This window comes from Rhinoderma darwinii, chromosome 12, assembly GCF_050947455.1.
Source record: "Rhinoderma darwinii isolate aRhiDar2 chromosome 12, aRhiDar2.hap1, whole genome shotgun sequence".
Lineage (NCBI taxonomy): Eukaryota > Metazoa > Chordata > Amphibia > Anura > Rhinodermatidae > Rhinoderma > Rhinoderma darwinii.
Genome location: NC_134698.1, coordinates 70,784,601 through 70,809,815, shown reverse-complemented (window position 1 = coordinate 70,809,815; position 25,215 = coordinate 70,784,601). Strand labels below are relative to the sequence as shown.

The window sequence follows — 25,215 nt, the reverse complement described above, 5'->3', positions numbered from 1 at the left end:
GTCACTTACCTGTAGCTTTTAGGGGATGTACAGTATTTAAAAAAAACAAAACATGGCTGCTTGTTTTTTGTTTTTTTTAGAAACCGTGACAACGGTCCATGTCTAATAGAGCTTAACTGCAATACCACAAACAACCTGTGGACTGGTGTGGCGCTGTTTTTGAAAGAAATCAGGCGTGTGTTTTTTTTCTAATCCTGGACAACCCCTTTAAACAGGTATCCGAGTTTAATGGGGTTGTATGAAAAGCCCTGTTTCTCTTTTGAGATATAAAGCCTAGTTCACACAGTTCTTTGCAGGCAGAAAAAAAAATCTGCCTCTAAATTCCTTCAGCAATTTTGAGGCAGATTTTGACCTGCCTGCACTTTTTTGCCACGGCCAAAAAACGCTTGGAAACGAGAGGTCGGAAACCAGAAAGGTCATGCCGCTTTTTTTCCCGTGAGCAGTGGGAAAAATATTCTGTCTCCCATTGAGATCAATGGGGTGGACAATTTCGTCCATTTGTTGGTGGCTCTGATTCCAACTCAGTTTCCACGTCAAAATAAGCGCCAAAAAACTGTGTGTGAACTGGGTCTAAGGGACTGTGTGAGTATTGAAGATGATGTTCTATGTACAGCCTGTGCAGCAGCATAGGGGTTATATAGGCCAAATACCACCTTACGGCCATGTTCGGTGAGTGAGATACAAACCGCATGTCGGCAGAATTTCCTGGACTGGACACAGTTCAGGGAGCCGGACTCCTAGCATCATCGTCACTGCCTCCCCACGGGACGAACATCTCTTACTGAAAACATGATTACAGTACGGGACAATAGTCCTGCAGGGACTACTATCATCATACATAACTATGACGCTAGGAGTCCGGCTCCCTGAACTGTGTTCGATCTGGGAAATGTGGCCGACATACAGTCAGTGTCTCACGGGACGAACACAGCCGTGTGAATAAGGCCTAAAGGAAATTACCAATGCTTTCTACTAGACGGAATGTAAAAACCTCCGCTAATGGCCTTACCAGCTAGGGATATTAAACAGAGCTTTAAAAAAAGGTCCTCCCTTACTTATTAAATTAGCTATTGGAGAGCAAGCAGCTCTACAATGTCACAGGGGCCCTCTGTCTGCCTCTGGGAACATTCATATTCATTTAGCAGATTGCGGTTTCCACGATGAAGTGTGCATTGCTGCATCTGAACACTAGAGGGCAGTGTACAGCTTCTATTTGTAACTAACCCCATTCTAAGAAGAGACAGAAGTTTCTCAGAAATGACCATTCATTCTACAACCAGAGACTATTGCATTTGTAGAGCGATTTGCTTGGTGCTATGAAGAATAAATGAATAAAGCTGCACAGCAGAAACATTTTCGGATAATAGGCTATAGGGGGCGCTAACTTCATAGTTCATGATCTCATTATAACACCTCTGTTGTGGGTGTTCTGCTCTAATTTTACCGCAAAGTTACCGAACAAAGAAATACTTAGGAAGGAATTGATGAAAGCATGAATTAAATGTGTGGCAAACTTTTTTGCTTTGCACAGAATGCCGCTTTGAATGTTGCATGTTGGCAGTGCCACTTTGTGTCCTATTCTATGTTACCTGTCATCTTCCACATTGCCATTCAAAATGACAGGTCCGTTCGGAAAGAACTAAAACAAAAATTTTGGAATAACATTTTCTGATTAAATACAAAGGATTAGGATTCCAATGTGAAGGATCTGTATTGTAGATTTGCCGCGGGAGCAGATGTAACGAATGTTTTCTCTTCTTGTAGTTAAATGTTGCACGTACTTTGTGTTGATGTTCCCTGTTAATGTGTGTACAGTATTTAGATGGATTAGAGTCATAAGCGGCACAGACGGATACAGAGAAAACCCGTCCCTCGCTGCTGCGCTCCGTATGTAAATGTCAACCCCGCTCCACGACAAACGGCCTGAACTAATTGTTCTCTTTATAAACAGGCCAGGCAGAGACACTTTACCCTGTTCTGTTGGGAGATGAATCTCGTGTTGTTGTGTTCTGTTTATTTTACTATGACAGCATCTGTTACAAATGTAAAAAGATTATTAAAAGTTAATTCAAAACGATTACTGCAGTCAGCATTATGGAATTGTAGTCATTAAACCGTTGAAGAACCCCTCCCCTCCCCTCCGCTCCGGATTGATGTCTCCTGCGTCACCTGATGTCCTTTCCAGGGGACGTCCATCAGGAGTGCAGGGGAGGGGTTTTAAATGTATATTCTCCCTGGAACCAGAGAAGCCTTGCAACCCTTATGCCAGGGCTCCACAGTGACCAGGGCGGTCGCGCATGATTTTCTGTAAAATTCCTACATTGCCACAACTCCACTTCCCTATAGCAGAGAAAGTTGCAAGCGACTTTGCCAAAAAATTGCAAAAAAAAAATATCGCACCCCTAAGGGCTCTTGCACGCGACCGTGTGTGCGCCACCAGAGTCCCGTCCGTGATCCGTGAAAAGATAGAACATGTCCAATCTTACCATGGATCGGAAAGTCTGGTCCGTTTTCACAGACCCAATTCCCCCACTGAAGTAAATGGGTCAGTGAATACCATCGGGTGCCACACGGATGCCGTTAAAAACGGCCCAAGTGGCACTCGGTTGTGTGCAAGAGGCTTAAGGGTGGATTTAATCCGGAAGACTTTGTTGCAGTAATTTTCTGCCGCTGAAAATCCGTTTAATACGTCTGAATGGGGTTATTTCTGCTGCAGGCGCATGGATTTCTGCACGTTCCATTTAGATGAATGGAACTGATATTTAGTTGCAGAAATTTATCAACAAATTTATTCTGAAAGGGATTCCACCTGTAGGCCTTGATCACACAGTGCAGATTTGCTGCAGATTTTTCAGGCGCTTTAAGCCAAAACCAGTATTGGATCTATGAGAACAGACCTATAAGGACTTCCTTTATATATTTCTACTATTTAGGCTCCGTTCCTAGTTTTGGTGTAAAAAAATACATGCAAAATCTGCACTGTGTGAACAAGGCCATATAGGGAGACTGAAGTTTCGCCAGAGTCGCAGTAAAGCTGCAGTTTAACCAGTAATCGTGTGCAACTTTGGGTCACTGTGGACTCCAAGCATTTAATTCTAATCCTAAAAGTTTTTATACAATGTGATCGCGCAGTCCAGCTTTAAGGCAGACAGCTGAGTCACTTGAGTCTGTGGTTATTAGGTAGGTTCATTTGAAGGGTCAACATGTAACGTATGGCTGGCTGTATCTACCCCTGACGATGACCGCTGATCTCCGTGGGTTTCTTGACGATCAGCAGATCACTAGGTGGGTTTTAATTAAAGAGGGGTTGTCATCCTGGCACATTGTATTCATGAACCAGGAGGCTCAGGTTGAACAGGGCTTTAGGTTCAGCTCCTATAGATGAGGGCTCTTTTACATGAAATTTGGAAACCGAAAAAAGTGAATTTTAAGATTTTAAAACAACCCTGGGATTACAGTCGGTAAGTAATGCTGCGGTCTATGGGGCCTCCTGGGATAGCTGTGTAACCCGTGAGCGCCTCTTCATGATCCGGTGTAGTAATCGTACATTATAGGGCAGGTCTGTCATGTTGGAACACTTGCGCTGTTCTTCTGACTTGTCTCTTTGCTCGTTTTCTCAGGTGTGTCTGTATTTTCATCACAAGCTCTACAGGGGAAACCGGGTGACTAAGGTGGATGCTGGAAGCTTCAATGCGTTCACATCTCCCAACTTGCCTCCACTTGCCAACGCTGAAGTTGATATTACAAGTAAGCCGCCCAGCCATTTAATCCCTGTAATTTACCCCTATGTGGGAGTCCCTTTCAGAGCGGAAGTTGAGTAAAGTCATGAATCTGGGCTAGAACAAACAAGAGCTGTGTTTTTAATGTTTTTTTTCTTTTTTTTTTTTATAGTGGAGTTTCACCTCTCTCACCTTTTTGTGCACCAGAACCTACACCAGGAATATTGAGCGAGAGGCCAGTTTCACACAAGTGTAATCCAGCCGCGCTTCTGCGCCCGCAGATCCCGGCCCGACTGTGGGTCCGATGACCCGACTTTACAGCATCCTTGGCACCTATGATTCTCTTAGTTCGGGTCATCAAACCCGCAATCGGGCCCGGAAGTTGCGCCCATATTACACGGTGTTAAACTGGTCTAAGGGTGCAGTCACATGATCTACCAGTTCCATTCATTTGGATGTGGTGGTTTCTGCAGCAGGGGCAGGGATCAGATGAATGGAACAGACTTTTTAGTTGCAGATATTTATGCACCAAAATTTGGTGCGTGTGACTGCTCTCATCAGGCCTCCTTGCCGCTGCTTGGCCCATTACCATGGTACTAATTCATATATTTAACCTAAGACAGACTAGCTGCAAGAGATTTATTACCCGACAGCTCCATATAACAGACTTGTCGATGTGTAAACCGTCCCTAAGGACTACAATCTTTCTGAAATGACTTTGATTTTCAGTTCTAAGCTAGATTGGCACAATGCTGATAACCGAAAAGGGTGCAAATCAGCTTGGCAGCAAAGAAGATCTGCCATTCAGCCATGTCAGGCTATGGTATTAGTAGGATTTAAAAAAAAAAAAAAAAAATAACCCTTAGGCCTAATGCACACGACGTGTTTTGTTGTCCGTGTGCCACCCACAGTTTTACGGATCGCACAAAGACCTATTCACTTATATTGCCCCATGCACACGACCGTGATGTCCACGGATCTGTGTGGGGGCCGCAGAAACTCCGGTCATGTCACTAACCGTATTTGTGGATTGTGACGTACTTTTTTTTGCGGATCTGTGAATACGGATGACACACAGATGCACTATGGAAGTTTTTTTGCAAACACAGAAAATACAGATGACGAATCCGTGTTTTTGTGGAACGCAAAATCACTACGGTTGTGTGCATTAGACCTTACTCTTACATTTAGAAACATGTGTAGACTCCTTACTATGCATTGATGAGCCACAGGAGCCAAAGTTCCTCCATAACAGCATTACTGGGCCCACATAACAGCCTAAGTGCCTCCATAATGGGCTCAAATTGACCAATGGATCTGGACTACTGGCTGTTAACTTTATATTTCTTGACCGTACTGAATTCGGACACTGGGGTTAGAATGTATAATTCACATAAGGTTTAAAAGCTGTGATGTGAAGACTTGTAGAGCCAACGTCACACATTTAGGAACTTTTGATGAGCTCTGTGGCAGCGCTTTAGAGGGTATAGGTGCAGCACAAGAGAAGTTTTGGAGATGGATCGGGCGTGGGAGGGGCCAGGGTTAAAGGACTGTAATTTGTTGAGCAGGTTAAGTGGTACACTGGGATGGAAGGAGCAAATTGTAGATGAGAACCAGAGCTTTGAATAATATATATTGGTCTAAAAAGATGGCTGGCAAAAAGCAGAAGCCTTTGGATAGCTAAGCAGGCAGGATAGATTGAACTGGAACATCTTTGGTTATTAATGGTCTTGTAGGAGGCCCAAAAAAACAGCTGCTTTCTTCCAGAAACCGTGCCCCTCGTGTCCATAGGTTGTCTGGTATTGCAGCTCAGCCTTATACAAGTGAATACTTCAATACCAGACACAACCCATAGTCAAGGGTGGCGCTGTGTCTGGAAGAAAGCAGCCATGTGTCACTGATCTTTTACAACCCCTTTAAATAAAGCTTTTTAGTCCTGAAGAAGGAAATTAAACACCAAATATCTTATACCTCACTCATGTACTTAAGACTCTAAGGTCTGATAACCCTGCACTCCTTCAATCCTGCAAATTCTAGATTATTGGACCTAAAAAAATATATTTTTTAAAAATCTTTCTGCTTGCATCTAGAATTAGAATTTTTTTCATTCCTGACGTTATTATTAAACCTGATTTTCTGTGTCGATGTGTCATTAAAATACACCGGCCTAGTTTAATTTCATAAGTCTTAAGTGGATGCGCCACTCCTTAGGGAGTTGTTATTTTAAGAATTCCTCCGTTGCTGTTGTTAAAAGTATTTCCTATGGAAATAATATTGGCCGAGAAGGGCGTCCATGTATACGGGATTAAAAAAAAGTAACCAGGGCAGTGACCCCTTAAACTATATGGGGACTCCCTATAAAATTGTGTACAGGGATGCAGAACACGGCTTTATAATAGAGGCATTTTATCCATCAGCTTCAACACCGGTAATGGATACTGTCAGAAGTTTGAGTTATAAGCGTAGGATGGTTTGATGTTTTGATCATATAATATGTGGGTGGTGGTAATATAATGCGTTCTAGTTTATGGGTATGAGTATGGAAGCTGTGACAGGCTATGGAGAATGGAACGGAAACATCCACACTAATATCACATTACACTAGGTTGTACCTAAAGAAAAGAAAAAAAGTTTATTTTTATGTTTTGTACTAAAACACTAAAAGGTAAAAAAAAATATTAAAAACATTCTTAGAAAAATATAACACATAGATGTAGCAGAGCTGAGTTTGTCATAATGTGAGGTAGAGTTACAGGCCCATAGATTTTTATGGTTGCCATTCCACTTGAGACTTGTATAGACCCGTAATACAGCCGTGTTTATGAGGCCTAAATTTGACCTTATACTTAAGATAGCTATGATAGACCGCTATTCCCCCTGACCCCACCATGTTTTTTCAATGGGGTGAGGGAAATAAGGTGCCGTATAACCCCTCTGGCAGCCGCTTATCTCTTGTAGGAGCAAAGGATCGAGCAGGGTTGGAAATCCAGCATTCCTGATCCTCCTTTCTCCCGACATCTGCCGTCAGGGAAGAATTGGGAGACCCCCATACACGTTAAGTAGTCGGCAAGGGCTGGACTTAGGCAACGTGATGACACTGATACAAACCCCTTATACACAGTAAAGGCCCCGAGCACACAACTCTATGTGCTTAAGACCTAAAACTAATACAACTTCTCATCAGTAAATATAAATGTAATATTATTCTAATCATTGTATAAAGTTAAAGTAAAACCTTGGTCTCCCAGTTCTCCACCTCTTACGGCGATAACCAGACTCCAGTAGTGGAATGGTTGCTGCCCAGTTAGGCTGGATTCACACAGGACAGAAATGCTGACGATTTTCTGTAGCAAAATCCGCAACTCCACATTAAAATGGGTGAAACGCGCTGTGAACATCCAGGATGAGCACGCTCTGATCTTCATCCGGACAATGTTCAGCAGCAGCATGATCATGCGATTTGTTCAAATGTCGTCCACATGGCTGGGACTGTAATTAAGCTGCAGATTTTGTGCACGGAAAATCCGAAGCATTTTCGTCCCGTGTGAATCCAGCCTAAGGGGTATGTTCTCACAAGGCGGATACACAGCATAAAATTATTCAGTGTGTCTGTACTAGAACCCGCAGGGAATTCCGTCCGAAAAACCGCACCAAGTTGTAGCGCAGATTTTCGGGCAGAATCTCCGCTGTGAAAATAACAATACCCTGGGTGTTGTGTCCCTCTGTTCTCCATGCAGTCCGGCCTTCTGTGAGGAGGCTGCAGCCCACGTGACCTCTTCAGCCTGTGATTGGCTGCAGCAGTCACATGAGATGAAATGTCATCCCAGAGGCCGAACTGCACAAAGAACAAAGGGAAGCGTTGCTATGACGATGCCCGGGGGTAAGTATTGACTTTTTAATTAATTTTTTAAATAAGAAAAAGTTTTGTTTTTTTTTCTGATTTGCGATTTGCGATTTTTGTGGTGGAATCGCAGCATTTCTGCCGCAAAAAATCTCAACATTTGTGTGTTGCAGGATTTACCCCTCATTGGAGAAAACCTGCAACAAAAGAGCATTGATTCCGCAGCATAAATTGACATTCTGCGGATTAAAAAAAAAAGGCACCGCAGGTCAATTTATAAACAGTTTCTCGGCGGCTTTGCTCCATAGCGTGTGGATGCCGATTGTTAAATCTCATGCACTCTGCTGCACCTGTAATAGGCTGCGAGTTTTCCACAATGAAATCCACATCTTATCCGCCCTGTGTGAACATACCCTAAAGCTTTCATATGTGGTAGTTCTTTGTGCTATGCATAGTCTCCTATATATACACTCAGTGTAGGTAAATTAGCAGTTGTGTGTAACGTGCGTCATGTTCAACCTTTCATGGTATTCACCTCTACTCAAGCGATCAAATTTCTGGTTATTTGAGGACAATAAGCGAGCAGAGAAATATGCTGACATGACTATTGGTTTCAGGCAGTAAGTTCCACATGCAGCTTATGGCACCGGGGTTTTTTTTTTTTCCTATAGTTTCTATGCTGAAATTTGAGTTACAGGCCCAAAGCCTGAGGCTGCCCCATTCTGGTGAACTTTCCGCTTTTGATTTGTCAGGGACCCCATATACTACATTATAAACCTCCTCCGTGTGTGTGTGTGTGTATCAATGTATAATTTATTTGTATCCACACGAGGTCTCAGGACAACAGTAGTGCAGCCTCAGGCTTTGGGCCTGTAACTTTTACTAATCATATCTTAGCGTAGAAGTAAGATATTAAAAAAACAGTTTTCAAATTTTCATGCATAGTACAGAGCTTTTTTTTCTCCTGCTCTTCTATTAATCAGGCTTCAAATTGAAGAAAAAAAAAAAAAAGACTTCTTTACAATCTGTCGTGAAATCTGTCTTTCTTTGTCAGAATACTAATCAGTGTTATTTTTTTTTTTTTTAGTAAATTGGGAGACGGTTTGGAGAGCAAACACCACAAAGAAGTTCCACGTGCACACAGACATGAACAGAAATGTGGGTCTGCTCCGAATATTTCCTGGAATCACCGCCGCCACCGTACGTATCACTGTATTTAAAAACCGGAAGGGTGAATTCAAATGAATAGTAGTTGTACAAAGTATCCTGTTCCCTCTCCGTGATGTCATTGCTGTCACTTTTCACTTGGTTAGAGAACAATTTAGATGATCTTTTATGTAAATCTTCTCTCATTTGAACAGGTAAAAGCTTTTCTACAGCCACCCATGGAGGGCATTGTGCTGGAGACCTACGGCACTGGAAATGCCCCCGATTGTCGTACCGACCTACTACAAGAACTGAAGGCGGCTACAGACCGCGGCGTGGCCATTATTAACTGCACACAGTGTTTACGGGGCTCTGTCTCCGAGTCTTATGCAACGGGAAAGGTCTGTATTCATAGCAAGTCATGGTTGATTGAAGTTTCAAAAAAAAATTCTATATGTGTATGTCTATCTATAGATGCAAAACATTTTTAGAGGGGTTTTCCCACAAATACATGTATACCCTATCCACAAGATGGGGAATACATGTGTGATCGCTGGGAGTCCGACCCCTGGTACCCCCAATGATAACGGCGGACTGAAAGTCTCACGAAGTGCTCTATGGCGCTGCCGAAGATGGCGGTCCCTGGAAATCCCATAGGAATGAATGGAGCACTGGCAGATCAGTTCACGCCCATGGAGCACTTTGGGGGACATTCGGTCCCAGTGGTCGAACCCCTTTGGTTAAAATAATTTTTCAAACCGTAATTACAAAGTTGCACCAAACATAATGATACACCGTTTTATTAAGAACAAATAGTTTTCAAAGCCTTTAACAGAATATATAGCGAAATGGCTGGAAACATGATGCACGGCTACATATGGCTGTCATTCTGAACAGGTTATACCAAAAATTTTTACAGTTACTTATAAAGTCTTGTTTAGTACTAGGAACCAGGATAATTAAATGACCGTATATTTCTTAACTAATCCTGATCAGACGGTAAATAAAGCTTTTTGGTTTTTCTCCTTTGCAGGCTCTTACTGTGGTCGGAGTGATTCCTGGATGTGATTTGACTCCAGAAGCTGCTCTGGCGAAATTGTCTTATGTTCTAGGCAAAACGAATCTCACGCTGGAGCTGAAGAAGCAGGTAAATGTAACTCACACGTTACTTCATCTACAGAGCGTCTAACGGACCACAACGTAACAAACTCAAGTCAAGCAATATGTCCATTATGTGGGGGGAAGAACTGGAATTCTTGACCCGTTACGTGTATATTCCAGCAGCAGTCACTGGAAGTTTGTATAGATAGTGATAGCACATTGATAGGTTTGTATGTGAGATTTGGGAGTTTCTGGGCAGAATGATGGCAAATGATGTGATCGTTTTATTATACACCAGCAGTTCTAATTCAGCATCAGTACCAGGCACAGCCACACTCATATGGATGTCGCTAAGCCCGGGGGTTCCCGAGACTTTGAGGTTGAAGGGGTTATCTAACTTGTAAAACATTTTTTTGCAAACCGCTGGAAAGGTTATAAAACCCCAAAAAGAATAAGGGCTCCCCTCTTTTTCTTGGTGCGGACGCTCAGGCGATCCTCCTGGTCTTTATTTACAAGCGGCCATTCCTATCGTCGTGGCTCCGGTGACGTCGGTGGATTCTCCAGGGTCGGAATCCCCGGCTAGAGCGTTGCCAGCTCTGGCTGTGGATATAAACCTCTGACGGAAGGCCAAAAAGCGATTTGAATGGGGCCTTGGCCTCCTGCACCTGTCTGTAAACTCTCGCCTTCTAACATTCCTGCTTGAGTTTTTAATATAAAAATAATCCTGCTTGAAGTTACATGACTGATAGAATTTTTTTTCCCATTTTGTTTTTAATAACATTTTCTACTCAAAAACTTAGCCTTCTTAATATAAGCCTATGCATATTTTATTGATATATTTTAGTTTTTCATTTCGTGCAATTTTTCTTAAAAAATGGCCAGACCTTGCTTCCCGGACTTTGCTATTTTGTTTTTGAAATTAAATTAATTTTTCTTATGCTTGCAGAGAATCTAATGTACAATACATAGTAAGAGTCCATCAAGAGCACTAGGAGAGGACCAGATTTTCCCTTAAAGGGGTTGTCCAGTTTAGAAAATCCATTTCCATACACCCGATTTGGAAATTCTGAGTTAATAGAGGGGTCCTCTGTTCAGGATCCACATCTCTTTGTCAGGGTGGAGAGCGATTACAAAGATCATTTCTCGCTCTGGAGAACCTGCCCTGTCCTGCATTACATAGACAACCCATTGATATGAATGGGCACTGTGTAATGCTACATTTCTCCTGTAGTGGCGCTGCAGGAAACGGAATACTACTGCCAGGTCTCCCCACAGATTACAGCTGATCGCTGTGGGTCCCAGAAGCGGGAAACTTTGAGATCAGCTTTTTGTCAAGGGATTCTTCTAACCAGTAGGAATTGTCCAAAGTGGAAAACCCCTTTCAAAAGGGCTGCCTGTTTTGGACTATACCTTTTTTTGTTAGGTGCCTTCTGTCAATAAAAGGACTTCAGAATTATCCACCACTGGGACCCCCAGTGTTCAGATATAACCTTTAGGGGAATTCGGCAGTAAGTGTTCAATTACCCAGCACCTCAGGGGAAATTAAGCATTACACTGGTCTTATTGAAATCAATAGGTTGTCTGTGTAAAGCACAGACATGCTGGGTCCTCCATTGTTCTTTGTAGCATTATTCTGGTGCATTCTGCCTGTTTGTCCAGTAAAAAAGTCAAACTGGTTCCAGTGGGAGAAAATTACTAAGACAGGGCCAAGGGGGAGATGGGGCTGACTACGGGGATGTCCCCTGGATGCTTGTTCTTAAGGGCGGCACCAAAAAGCTACTTTGCCTGGGCCAGGTTATACAGATACATGGCTAGGCAGCGATCTGAACCTTTTCCTTCCTTCAGCTCTAAACAAAAACTCCCAAAAACTTTGCCGCCAAGTGCAAATTTCTTGGGGTATTGGGATTTGTCCTGATCGCTCTACACCAGAGTCCTCAACTGTCGATAAGAAATCATTATAATTTGTTACTCATCACAGGGTTTTCTCATTGTCTATGAACGGTCTATAAAATATCCACTCGACCTACATATAAAGAAGCTATTAATATCATTTACACCTGTCCAACTGGAATGAGAGACAGTTATGCGGTTTTTTTAAGTGCTACCTGGTATTTAATCAGGATGAGGTGACCCGTGATTTCCCTATAAATTTATACAGCAATTACAATGATTGGGAGTTAGGTGTGGTGCCCAGCCTCGCATGGTAACTGGCAGCACTCTCCCTGCCAACAATTCACTTAGGTCAACACACACACTAGTGTTTATTAAAGGACAAACCATCGGATCTGATACACGGCAAATGAATTGGCGTTTGAAACGTTATTCTGCTTCTCCACATTTCTAATTATTGCAATTTGATTCGTTTTGAAACTTTTCTGTTCTGACCACTTTATATTATTAGCAAAATTCTCCAATGCACTGGACTAGGACTACACTGCGGGCGCCTCTCCTTTCTGACTGTGTAGGGAGAGACCCTATTAACAGGGGGGGGAATGGTAATGCCCAGTTGGGAATTTAAACAATTCCAGTAGTAATCGAGGCACAGCATAAGAGCGTTCCAAGTAAAGATGCTCCAGAATTCTTATTTTAAGTGTTTCCTTAAGCCGACATGAATCCATGCAGGTTCTACGCAAAAATGTACTTTTAGAAAAAAATCTGATTAATAATGCCAGATTAGGATACTGGTCATTGCTTCTCCAATCCTTATGCGGTCAGTAAAGGCGCAATCTAGCTTTGAGCAGAGAAGACTGCAGAGATACACTTCTTATCAGACTAGGCCTTTTAAATGGGGTTGTCAGGCAGCACTTCCATAGCAACCAGCTTGTCCCAAAGTATTCAGGTGCTCATCTAAAAGTTAGTATCAAGTTTAGGTAAGAGAAGAGGCAAGAAGGTTTGGCACTACTTAAACCAAGGCTTTTCTTTATCACTTCCATATTAGTCAGAGGGGGTCTCTTAATTAGGACCCCCACTGATTGTCAAAATGAAGACGCCACATTAGCCATTAGTGCACCTGAACCCCTTTTGCACTTGTCGCACGGACCTATGTTAGTGAATGGGGCCGTCAGACAGTCCGTGATTTTCACGCAGCGTATGTCCGCTGTGTAAAACTCATGACATGTCCTATACTTGGCCGTTTTTCGCGCATCACGCACCCATTGAAGTCAATGGGTGCGTGAAAATCGCGCACGGCACACGGAAGCACTTCCGTGTGATTCGGGCAACTGTAGATATGAAGGAAAAAATAAAAGCACTTCATTTTTTTTCTAAATATCAAAACCGTGTGTCCTAAGGATGGCATATGCGTGAAAATCACGCAGCCGCGCACCATTCACTGATGACACACAACTGCAACGCACGCAAACCGCACACGCTCGTGTGAATCTGGCCTAAGGCAAAAACCGGTGTACAGCTTGAGGGAGAGTGAGCAGGACTGGTTTTCAGTCTCTCATTGTAAACAAGAATGTGTATATTTCCTGACAGCAAGCAGGATTCTTGAAAGAAGTGAGTCATTGAAAAAAAAACTAAAAAAAAAAAAAAAATCTGGAAGTTGCAGAACTTTTTATCCTGTAATAAAAATCCCCTTTGGGCTGGGGCTATACGACGACTAAAATGCGAAAATTATGAGAATTGCTGTCAAAATTGCAATATTACTTATTGAGTGAAAAAAAAATTCACGTTTCTTGTCGCCATGCTGTCACAATTTGTGCGTGACTTTTAGTCGCCATTTAGCCCCCACCTTAAATAAACTGGACAGCCCCCTTTTAATAAAACTTTTCTCCGGTGAACTGAATTGTGGATCATCATAAAAATAGTCCACAATACAGAGGAGAGCGGAGGTATCGTCAGTAATTCGGTATATAGGATTGTACGGCCGCCCCGCGTATCATGGTATTGTAATATAACACAACGTTTATTCCAGATGCTGTTTGAGAATCTCAGGGGCGAGATGACGGTCAGTGCAACCGGAGCAAAGATCTCCCTGAGAGACAGCAAGTTCATTCAAGTAGTCGCCAAGTCTGTCGGCGTGAGCTGCAAGGAGGTAGTGTCTCATCGGAAACTCGCGTTACAGTTTTATAATTCCACCTATGTAAGTAAGTTTCCTTTCTTCGTATTATCCGTAGCCCCCGCTGGGAATCGGAGTCTGGAATAACCTATAAATAATTGTGTGCAAAACCTGCAGAAGAGACCGAGCCACGGGGTTGGATACTTTTTGCTATGTATTAGTTTGCACTATAATACTGAAACACTTACCACCTATGTTTCTACCACGGTAGTGGTCTCCAGCCATGGAGAAACTACAACTCCCAGCATGCCCTGACAGAGGCGGTTGTTGTAGTTTCTCAATAAATGGAGATCCACAGGTAGGAGACCACGCTTCTAGTGTAACGGGGCTGCCCTAAGTTGTTTCCTCCTCCCTCATCCCCTTAGACGTGAGTGGGATTGAGCTGTAATACCTTATACAAGCTACGGACAGATGTGGCACTTTTTTTAAGAAAGCCGTCCTGTGTAACTCTTAACTAATTTCACATTTACAGAGATGGGAGAAATGTATAATGCTCTTTATTCTGGACTGAGCAGCTGCTGGCTGGTGACCATCGGTTGTGTGTATTTAGCTCAGATCCTTGTGTGTACATTGTCACATGCGAAGTCATTGTTCCCGAGTGTCCTCAGCTATGTTTACTCTGTTGCAGGAATTAGAGGCGGTCAGAGATGCGCTCACTCCCGCCCTGGCATGCGCTGCCGCTAAAACTGGAGACATTAATGCACTGGAAGCAATAAGGGACATGGTAATAATTCTCTATATATAGAAAGGTTTGGTTTAAAAAGTATAAGCTGATAAATGATTGAATGCAGCATTACATCTGGTCTGTGCCTGATGCCACCCTCTGAACCCCTTGTGGTGCCAATATTTCTTTAGGCAGTGTCCTGGTTTAAGACAGTTCCATAGGTTTAAAAAAAAAAGACACCGGTCCGTCATGTCCAACCTTTCTCAATAAATAACCCATCATTCATTGCTAGATTAGTTATAACCGGTTGTCCATTCATTGTCTATCAGGACATACACAGTTCAGCCTGTTGGGGTGTTTTCACACGTGCCGAATGCTACAGTCCTTTTTTCCGAGCAGCCAACAATTACTCGGCAAAACCGCACACGTTTTTCAGTGACTTTTGGCTGCATGGATTCTACATGTGAAATAAGTTTAGAGAACCTTGTTTCACCTGTAGAAACCCTGCACCCAATTCATGGTAGAACGCGCATGGTTTTGCAGAGCGGTAAAAGTGCCCATGCTGACCTCTGGGCACATAAGCATCAGAACCGGACCATGGAGCAATGGAAGAAGGCGGCCTGGTCTCATGAATCACGTTTTCTTTCACATCATGTGGGCAGCGGGTGCGTGTGCTTCACTTACCTGGGGAACAGATGGCACCACAGGACATCTACAGAAGACTTGGAGTCCATACCTTGACGGGCCAGAGTGGTTTTGGTGGTATGAGGGGGGTCATACACAATATTAGGCAGTTGGTTTTAATCTTATGGCGGAACGTATATAAAAGGTCATATAGAGAGAAGGTTCCCTGCTCTTTGAGCCGGAGTGCCGATAACCACCAGCAGTTCTCGCTCTGGCAGAATTGGGCAGTCCGTTCTTCTGAATGACTGCCATTTAATACTACATTTCCCCTGCAGCAGCCACTGCAAATCAGCTGTTTGCAAGGGGTCTCCATATTAAAGAGGTTGTCTGGGATCTGGTAAACCATCCAAGGGGATTTCCAAAACTCAGTCTGTACTGCATTGGTGCCAATAATGCCATTTAGCTTTGGGTGCACTGCTATATTGCAGTCGGTATATCCCTGTGTATATCATTGTATCATTCAAGGAAATCGGGGCTCTATGGAGATCTGGCTTGGGAGTTCCTAATCCATATGCCTACCTCCGTAGAGCCATGATGGCATATATTGCACTGATGAAGGCTAATAAGCCTGAGACAGCAGTGTGAACACTTAGAAAATGGCGGTGTACTTATTAGGCGGTATCTGTTCCGTACACCGGCAGTTCTTGATGCATAATTGGTCACTAAGGGCACAAGGGGAACTATTCGCATGTCTTCACCCGCTATCCCAGAACAATGGACGTTCCTAACTTCTTTTTTGTAATTTTTTTTCCCCCTCAGGGTGCTAATCTGAGCAGTGAGGACTATGATGGTAGAACACCATTACATGTTGCCTGCTGTGAGGGACATTATCAGGTGGTGCAGTATCTGCTGAATAATGGCGCTACGGTTTACGCCAAGGATCGTTACGGGGACACGCCGTTGATGAATGCAGTGAAGTTCAGGTGATTGCGTGGTAGGGATTTACACGATATGTCTTACTACTGTAGTTTATCAGTTTTACATATTTGAAATAAGCTGAGAACGTTCTACTAAGAGGGCTAACGTGGCCAATGTGTAGAGAGCCTCCTTAACTGCTGTATTTCCCCTGTGGTATTAGTAATGATTGGCAGGGGGGGGGGGGTTAGACATGTGTGTATGTGTTTTTCATTCTGTGTTGAGCTGGATTTGCTAGTTATTTCCATATCGTCAATATATGTTAAAAGTAAAGTCCTAGGCCAGAGGTCTCCATGGCTTTCCAGTTATTGCAAAATTAGAGCTCGCAGCATGCTCTGACGGCTGCATGCTGGGGGTTAGTTTTGTAACAGTTGGAGATCCACATGTTGGAGACCAGCGATTCATCTAGCCTTTTGACTGCCTCCATCAAATTGGAGATGAGAGATTGTACAGACAGATTTTGCTCTGCGTGCACGCCGATTTTCGCGGCGTTTTTCGCCAGCGGCCATTGAGCGCCGCGACATAAAAAACAGCGAAATACGCTTTTTCTGCCTCCCATTGATGTCAATGGGAGGTCAGAGACGTAAACGCCTGATCATAGGGCATGTCGCTTCTTTTTCCCCACAAAACTGTCTTTACCGCTCGCAGGAGGCATATTCGGAAGTTTTTTGGCACGGTTTCCGCATCAAATAATGTCTAAAAAAACTATATGTGGACTTACCATAACGCTTGATGCCTTCTGCAGTAATCAACGGCGTATTTACTCCACGTAATTGCTGCGGCGGTTTCTCCTATAGAAGACGCTCCTTTTTTTCTTGCTTTCATGACTGCACAGAAAATTAGTATACGAAACTGTAAATGCATAATGCATTAAAGGGGGGTTTCCATTATGGGTAATCCCTATTTAAGAGTCCCCAATAGATAAACAGATAATGGGGTGTCTTGCTGCTTAAACCCCCCTCTACCGCTTCTAGCGATATGATGGTATATCGCTAGAAGCGGTAGATCGGCGATCAGTTGGGGTTAAATATCCGGGACACCCGCAAATACGAAGTATGAAGAGGCTACATCGCTGATTTAGCACTGCAGCCCCCTCACTGTTTTTTCCCTCTGGCCGGTAACACCGATGTGTGCAGGGAAAAGTCGGTGAAAGAACTGCAGCGCTAAATCAGCGATGCTGCGTCTTCATACTCGGGATCGGTGTTGGTTCCAGCAGTTGGACCCCTACTGATCACAAAGCGATTTCCTGTTCATGTGTTATCACTTTGTGTGATGGGAATAACCCTTTCAACATAACACAGTTCTGTCCGGATAATGCTTGGATGGGCTGAGTCCTCCAGAGTGAGAGACCCTCTTTGTAGTTCTTTTCTGGCTACTAGACGAGGGTCCTGAACAGGGAAACTCTCCCCCATTGTTAACCGAGAATTCTCGAAGGTATTTCAAAATGGGTTTTCTTAGTCAGACAACCTATAATACATTATATATTTACATGGACATCCTTTTGATATCAATGGGAAACATGTAATGCTTCATTTCACCTGTGGCGACGCTGCATTGAAACTGAACAATTTCTGGGGTCACTGCAGAAGGACTCTTTCTGATCAGCTTATTTTTAGGGAACCCTTAGGCCTCATGCACACGACCGTGTTTTTGCGGCTGCAATTCCCCCGAAAATCCACGGGAGAATTGCGGCCCCATTCTTTTCTATGGGGCTGTGCACCCGACCGTAGTTTTTGCGGTCCGTGCACGGCCCGGGAGCCCGGACCGCAGAAAGAACGGGCATGTCTTATTACGGCCCGGTTCTGCGGTCCGGGCTCATTGAAAACAATGGCCGCGGCCATGTGCATGTGCGGGCGGCCTGCGGCTGACAGTCCGCTGACAGTCCGCAGCCGGCCGACCCGAAAATCACGGCCGTGCACACGGCTACGGTCGTGTGCATGAGGCCTTAAAAAAAAAAAAAGCGTGATCTTCTGTACAAGAGTTGAAATTTTACTTGTGTGAGAAAGTAGGCCTCTGGTGCCCCACCCAGCCAGCGCCTCGGGGACTTCTGGAAGATTTCTACATGAAGGTTATCAGTACCACTCCTGTTCTGAGGCAGGCTACCATACAACGCTGCTGTCATTACGTATTCCAAGATGAGGTGTTAAGACAAGATCGCAGCCTCGGGAACGCCTGCATGGGCTTGTTGGTTTGGAATTATTTAATACCGGCACTAGTTGTTTTTCATCCTCCCAGGATTTTCTTCCCACAGAGTACCCTCAATTTCTTTAAAGTACAGGTGTTTCTAAAATGACGAGTTTGTATGTGGAGACCTATGAACACCATCATGTATTGGATATTCAGGAACATCTCCACCATAAAAATCAAATGAGTAAATACAAGTTTTTTTTCCTTCCGGTTAAGATGCCTTGAGGGATATATTTTGCCTGATTCACCAATTTGTATATTCGGCATTCAATAGATTGACAGAATCAAAAAACAAACCTCAAAGCTGGAAAAATCAATTCGCCCAATACATTTTCTTAGAGGAAAAGTACAATGCAGAGTTTTGTTATTCCTCCTGGAAATGTATGAACAATCACAAGGATAATGGTAACCACCGGCTGTCAATTTAGAGTGTGTCTTTGCATAGTCTGAATCTGGCAACACTGGTTGTACAGTTTCAGACTGCGTAGGGACACATTATTGACTAAGGAAAGTTGGACATGTATGAATAAATTGACAGGAGGCATAATAGAGGAACAGCACAATGCAAAGTTTTCAGAGAAGATGCCCCAGCATTGTTGTTTAATGGGGAATACAAGTATTTACTAAAATAGACATGTCAGGAGAGCAGACCGAAAATTACGCAAAAGCAGCGTCCGTCTTATACACGGGCTGCATCTTGTGGTGTCCTCATTTACTTGAATGGAAATGAAGAATTAATTTTAATACCAGACAAGTAAACTTTTTTTTTTGTCATTTTGGACAATCCCTTTAATGACAAAGCGACTTGGTTATACAGCGATACATCCTCTGCCCCAATATTGTTGTAGATCTAAGCAGGTTTTACTCTTCCGGGAAGCTGGATGCATAACGGGCCCTGTGGATTGTCATCCAGTTTTCTAAGAAACCGATAAATACTATATTATTCAGCTATTTCATAGTTAGGTTTTTTTATTATTATAATAACGTCAGGTATGTGAAGGGGTTCTAACCATTTAAGGCTTTGTTAAAGTATTTTTAGGATTCGGTCAAATATTCCAGTATTTCCTCCCTTTTGAATCCGGTCCTGACTGTGGCCCAAGAAATTGCATCTAAATGTGTGAATCCAGCCTAGGTGTCTGCGGACCAAACCGTAAATGACCACTGGGGTCTTTCCTTTGTCTGAAAAAAAAAAAAGGAATTGCTTAATTACAAGTAAATGTTACCAAACGCTTCTAGTAGTCACAGCCAGTCGGCATCTTCCCATAGATATCTAGATTCCTGCCAAGATCGCATTGGCCAAAAAAGGGACAATGTATGTCAATTAAAGAGAAAATATAGGCAGAAATGATCTTCTGATATGTCACACATGCATGGCAGAAGACCCCATTGTGATCTCGGACCATTCGGGGCTTTGACACCACTGATTGTTGTTACTACTGCTAAATGGGAAATTTCATTTGGGAATTCCTATTTAAGGAGTATCTGCGCTTTCATCAAACTTTTGATATGTCAGAGACATATCAAAAGTTTGGATCATTGGCGGTCTGGGTGTGAAGACCCCCACCATTGCTGAAACGAAGATGCAGACGTGCTCAGCTGAACGCTTTGCTCCTTTTGGCTGTGAACAGCGCTCCCCGAAAGCTTGAAGACGGCTCTCAGAGGTTCTACGTAAGCCGTTTTCATTCTGACAGAGAGCGCGGATCACAGACGAAAGTGCAAAGCGTTCAGCTAAGCACCTCTGCATCTTTGCTTCAGCAATGGTGGGGGTCTCAGCACCCGAACTCCCACCCATCAATACTTCTGATATGTCTCTATGACATATTGAAAGTGCAGATACTTTAGATAACTGCATAAGATAAGGGGCAAAACAAAGACACCACCAACACCCCATAGAATTCTAAAGAGGAAATGAACACAATACTTAATTTGCTGGATTATTTTATTTAGATGGACAATGGATTTCTAGACGTCTCGCCGTGTCCTAAATTAATAAATATCTAAGTTTGCGCTTCAGTTGTAAATCTTATTGCTAAACACCTGAAGGATGATATTCCCTGCAATGACACAATGAGCCTTCTGTTAATAAGAGCTTCACGTTGTAAAGATTATGAGCCGCAGAGTAATGGGGATTTATTTTTTCTTTATTTTAGACAAATAGAAGTTATCAATCTGTTACGTCAGACAGGCGCTCACCTTTCCTGGGAAGAGCTGGAGCACAGCGGCACTGAACTTTGCAGGTAAAAAAAAATAAAAAAAAAAATTTTAAAATTGGATTTCACATTATAAGAAATGATGGTATATCGATCAGTTCCTGACTGGCTCGCTGATCCCCACCAATGCTCAGAATGATGGGGCTTCTTTACAGTTTTTTTTTTTTTTTTACCCTACACAGCGGCGCGCCTGGCCATTTGTGGTGCATGGAACGGGAACACAACCCCTTTCCCTTCAATACCGCTTTAATTTAGGTCCCTGTGTTGTAACTGCTTGGGGGAAAAAAAAACTAAGCTAAAAACTGCATCAAAACTGTGTGTGATCCTGGCCTTAAGGGCATTACATATAAATAAGGGCTAATAGGTTATTTGCCGAATAACCCCAAAAATGGGTTCACCGGAGGATCCTCTGTTGTACCAGTCTGAATCTGTTACTAATTCATCGACACCCTCTGGTTATTAGTTACCTAAAAAAGAAATCAGCTTTCCAAAATTTGATTTGAGCAGCCATCCTATATGTAAATGAATGCGCCTCTCCCGTATTATTGCCAGAAAGGCTCCACTAACATATGTTTGGTAGGTTAACAAGAAGTAGAGGAAAGATGGATGGCAATATGACTGCAGGATCAGACTACACTGGTTGTATGTAGTCTGTTACCATGGAGAATCCTAGGTCTACATAAGAGCCATAGACGCAAAAAACAGTTCAACATTTTTGTAACCTGGAATATAATTAATGTATTGAAACCATAAAAAAAATAAGAAGAAAGATTGTTTAAAAGGAAGGTCACACTTCACAGCCAGACCCCTGCACTGTCCCAATTCATTTCTATACTTCCATAAAGACGCCTTAGATATTTCGGAGGTTGACAGACGGCCGCTTTTCAGGCACCGAACAATAAATAGATCTTTTAATTGCAATCTGTGCCCTGGATTGTTTATGGTGTATTCCAGGCCGGGTCACTTCAGGAAGGGCTGATCAGAATAGTCGTCTGCTCGGACCCTGTAATGTGGTCGTCTTTCTTTCTGCTGCATTCCCTGCACTGTATGTGGGGAGAGGCTCACAAATGGCATTCCTTTACACACTCTTATCCCGCCTTCATGTTCTGCTCATCCGGTGTAACTGGTTTACTCAGTCTGATGTCCTGGCAAAGAATTTATTCACCGTAGTGAGAGAGTGGTATGTGTAGTACTCAGTACAGCCAGGTATCGAGGCCTGCGTGTCATCTACATGTTAAATATTGTCCACAGCGTGCAGGCCCTTTATCATTCCTATGTTACATTAAATTAAAGCTTCGATGTGATATTTGTAATGACCGAATAGACCTTAACTAGGAGAATTGTAGGCCTGTTACACCCTCTGCATAGACAAAGTGTAGACTATAGTTCACTATCGGGGTATGGTCCCACGTAGCGGCATCTGTAAGGCGGCCAAAACCACCCTCACTTGCGGAGACCAATGACAGTGATTACCAGCAAAATTATGTGGCCATTCCACCACTGCATGTAGAAATGGTTTCAGCCGCCGCCATGTAGGACTGTACCTCGGGCTCCATGCGCAACCAAAAGCAATTTAATGACCCAAATCTGCATAACTTCTGTTACTATAGATCGGCGTCTCGGGCATATGACAAAGCAGTGTGCACAAGGCCTGTATAGCGGCCCTACCTAGTCTCCACTGTGTATGGACATATGGTTCCTCCATAAGACACTATATTCTCCCCTAGAATCAATGCTTTCGAGATCGAGATAGCTGTTTCTTCATTACTAGGAAAGCTGGGTGACCACCAATATGGACTCCATTACAGTTCCCACAGGGGTTGGCAGGTCTCTCTCTTTATGCAGCACTTCATCTCCGCTTCAACACTCCTGCATAACTAGGGAGTTATGCACTTCTGGGAAAGCTGGGTGACCAACAATAATCCAAATTTCAGAAGTAAATCTAATAATAAATGACTGACTAGCACCGGGGTCAGCAACCTTCAGCACTCCAGCTGTTGTAAAACTACAATTCCCAGCATACCCCGACAGCCTATGTCTGAAGTAATAAAGCCTTTGGCTGTTAGTGCATGCTGGGAGTTGTAGTTTCACAACAGCTGGAGTGCCGAAGGTTGCTGACCCCTGGACTAGAACATTAAATAAGGAGGGGAATGCTAATTAATAAGGATTTTTTTTTAGGTATAAAATAAAGGGCCTCTTACACCTGATGATATTCGGCCGGTGCAGCGAGCGCCGATCAACGAGAGCCGATCAACGAGACATCGTTGATCGCCGCTCGTTTGCTCCTGTCACGCGGAGCTATGGATGGAGACGAGTGGTCGTTACTCCAATTGCTCGTCCACAACCATTATCATCATGTCGGCAGCACGTCTCCCAGTTTACACACCAAGATGTGCTGCCGACAATGATATTTTACTTTTTTTAAACTATACTGCCAGCAGATGATCGAGTGTTTGCTCGTTCGTCTGCTGATCGTTCCCCTGTTTACACAGGGCAATTATCGGCAACGAGCGTTCTATGAACGACGGACAAAAGTAGGACATGCACTAATTTTGATGGAACGGACGAACGGAACCGTGAAAACAACTGAAGTGTGCGTAGCCCCATAGAAATTAATGTCTGGGTAGCACCCTGAAGAAAATAGCTGAAGTGGGCATGAGGCCTTAGTGCCACATGACACTTCCTGCTCAGTGTTCTCATTGGAACTCCAGGCCTGATGGCAACCAATGAAATGTCTGCTGCTATTTTCTTATTTATTCTCTTCTCTGAGGCTTCCTGCACTCTGCCGTGATTACGGCACGGACGCACCGTGGAGTATCATCCGCAGGTTGTCCGTAATCGCTGACCGCGCACACACAAGATGTGCATTAATTTCAATGAGCCCGGACCGCAATTGTCCTATTTTTTTTTTTAGTGGTTCAGGCAATGCTTGGACAGTGGAAACCACGGTCGTGTGCATTGGCCCATAGGGAAGCATGTGTTCTATACTATCCGCAATTGCAGTTAGTATACGGCCACAAAACTACGGTAATGTGCATGACGCCTGAGGAGTCTTTTACCCACTGTTATCTGGATATTGTACTCGTACCTTATTCAGAGAAATGGCATGCAGTCGTACCAATATTGGTGTGCACCCCACAAAAAACTATTCTTTGAGGTATAGGACATAAAGCAGTCGTTTCCAACCTGTGGCAAAATTACGTCTGCCAGGGCATGTTGGGAGTTGTAGTTTCGCAACCGGTGGAGAGTCACAGGTCTGAGATTATTGCCGTTCTTAATTGGAATTTTAGAAATGAACAAAATGAATATTCTAGCAAATATGACAAGTATTTACAAAGCATCTTACAATCCCAGCGTGCCAACATTGAACCTTATGATGCCTCCGAGGTGTCCTTAGCTGCGGCATTCCCGCAAACAAGATGTAAGTGACACACATGCACTATTTTGTGGGGCATAAACGTGGATGGGCTTACCGGGCAGTTCACATTTAGATCGACATAAGTTATTTTGTAACAGTTTTTTTATTTTGAATAAATGGTCGTTATTGATTTTACAGCTTGGCTGCTATCGGAGATGTTGAAGGATTAACTGCCTGGATGCTGGCCGGAGTCGACATGGACCAAACTGGTTATGATGGGCAGACTCCAGATCAAGTTGTAAGTCACTCAAAAGTATCTCTACTGCTAGGTGTTATCTGCTGAAGGCCTTCATCTACATCACCACTAGACTGCAGTCCAGTACTTCGGCCTTCGTAAGGGTCTAATGTTATTATAGCCTGCAGAGATTCTACTGGTGGAGTAGAAGTGGTTGCTATTTTGACAACGTTCTGTTCAGGCTGTGTGATATGTCTGCTCTTACTTACAGGCAGAAGCTGTGGGGAATGAAGAGGTCTTGGAATTTTTTAAGCAAAGAAGGGGACAGGTGAGGCGTCTGTGGTGGATTGTGTGGTGTTGTGTGTCCCGTTTGCTCCATAGGTCGCTGCAATCTAGAAAACCTGTCAATGGATTTTCTGCATTTTGGCCGCTGCGGTATTCGGCTACTATAGTCTGAGTTACGCTGTGTAGTCCGACACCCTGTACCTGCTCTATTCATGGCATTTTGTTTCCTAGTTGAGGGATGGTGGCAACCGCTTCATGCCACGAGTACCTCCAATGAGGATCGCTGTATAATCAGGTCCTGACATAAGATTATGAAGTTTATATAAATATTACAGTCCTGTCCATGAAACATTTTCATAGACGTGTATGATTACCATGGTGGGCAGAGTCCTGGGCTGGAGAAAGTCGGTTTACACCTCCTCCTATGGTAGATATTGGCCTCTGATAGGAGTCTCCCTGCCCTGTGATAAGTTATCGCTCTATTCTTATTATTTTACAAGGTGAAACTGTTTTCTGCATCATTTATTGCACATTATACTCCCTCACCCCCTGCTCTGTCCAGACATGTCCTCACCAAAGCTTAATCTTTACTCCCATAGATGTTAATTCTTCATCACAATCAAGTCTCTATCCAGAGGGCTTATCTACGGCCTCCACCCCTGTGTCTTTGTTGTTTTATTTTTCTTCTCACAGTGTTGATACATCTAATGCCTTATGGTTTCTTTAATCTACAATGAAGGGGGCGGCAGACTTCTAAAACTAGTCACAAACGCCAGCAAAGCAGAGTTGCACCGATATATCTTCATA

The 25,215-nt window shown here is 43.4% G+C and overlaps 1 protein-coding gene and 1 long non-coding RNA gene across 4 annotated transcripts in view; one reads left to right on the top strand and one right to left on the bottom strand.

The window, feature by feature from the left end:
• LOC142664658 (uncharacterized) overlaps nt 1–25,215 on the bottom strand; it is a 102,451-nt gene that overhangs the window by 18,646 nt on the left and 58,590 nt on the right. The window contains exons 2-3 of one of the 2 annotated variants that reach the window (XR_012851351.1): nt 16,855–16,960; nt 10,464–10,505 (exon numbers count right to left, since the gene is read on the bottom strand). This is a non-coding gene — a long non-coding RNA (uncharacterized LOC142664658). Of the gene's footprint in view, nt 1–10,463; nt 10,506–16,854; nt 16,961–25,215 lie in introns of those variants that run through there. The other variant, XR_012851350.1, reaches the window with a different exon arrangement.
• Nucleotides 1–25,215, top strand: part of ASPG (asparaginase) — a 46,588-nt gene that overhangs the window by 19,389 nt on the left and 1,984 nt on the right. The window contains exons 6-15 of one of the 2 annotated variants that reach the window (XM_075843864.1): nt 3,621–3,747; nt 8,648–8,760; nt 8,922–9,107; nt 9,740–9,853; nt 13,727–13,894; nt 14,499–14,594; nt 15,978–16,141; nt 20,471–20,557; nt 24,087–24,186; nt 24,395–24,451. In XM_075843864.1, coding sequence (XP_075699979.1) covers nt 3,621–3,747; nt 8,648–8,760; nt 8,922–9,107; nt 9,740–9,853; nt 13,727–13,894; nt 14,499–14,594; nt 15,978–16,141; nt 20,471–20,557; nt 24,087–24,186; nt 24,395–24,451 — 1,212 coding nt within the window. The remainder of the gene's footprint in view (nt 1–3,620; nt 3,748–8,647; nt 8,761–8,921; nt 9,108–9,739; nt 9,854–13,726; nt 13,895–14,498; nt 14,595–15,977; nt 16,142–20,470; nt 20,558–24,086; nt 24,187–24,394; nt 24,452–25,215) is intronic. The other variant, XM_075843865.1, reaches the window with a different exon arrangement.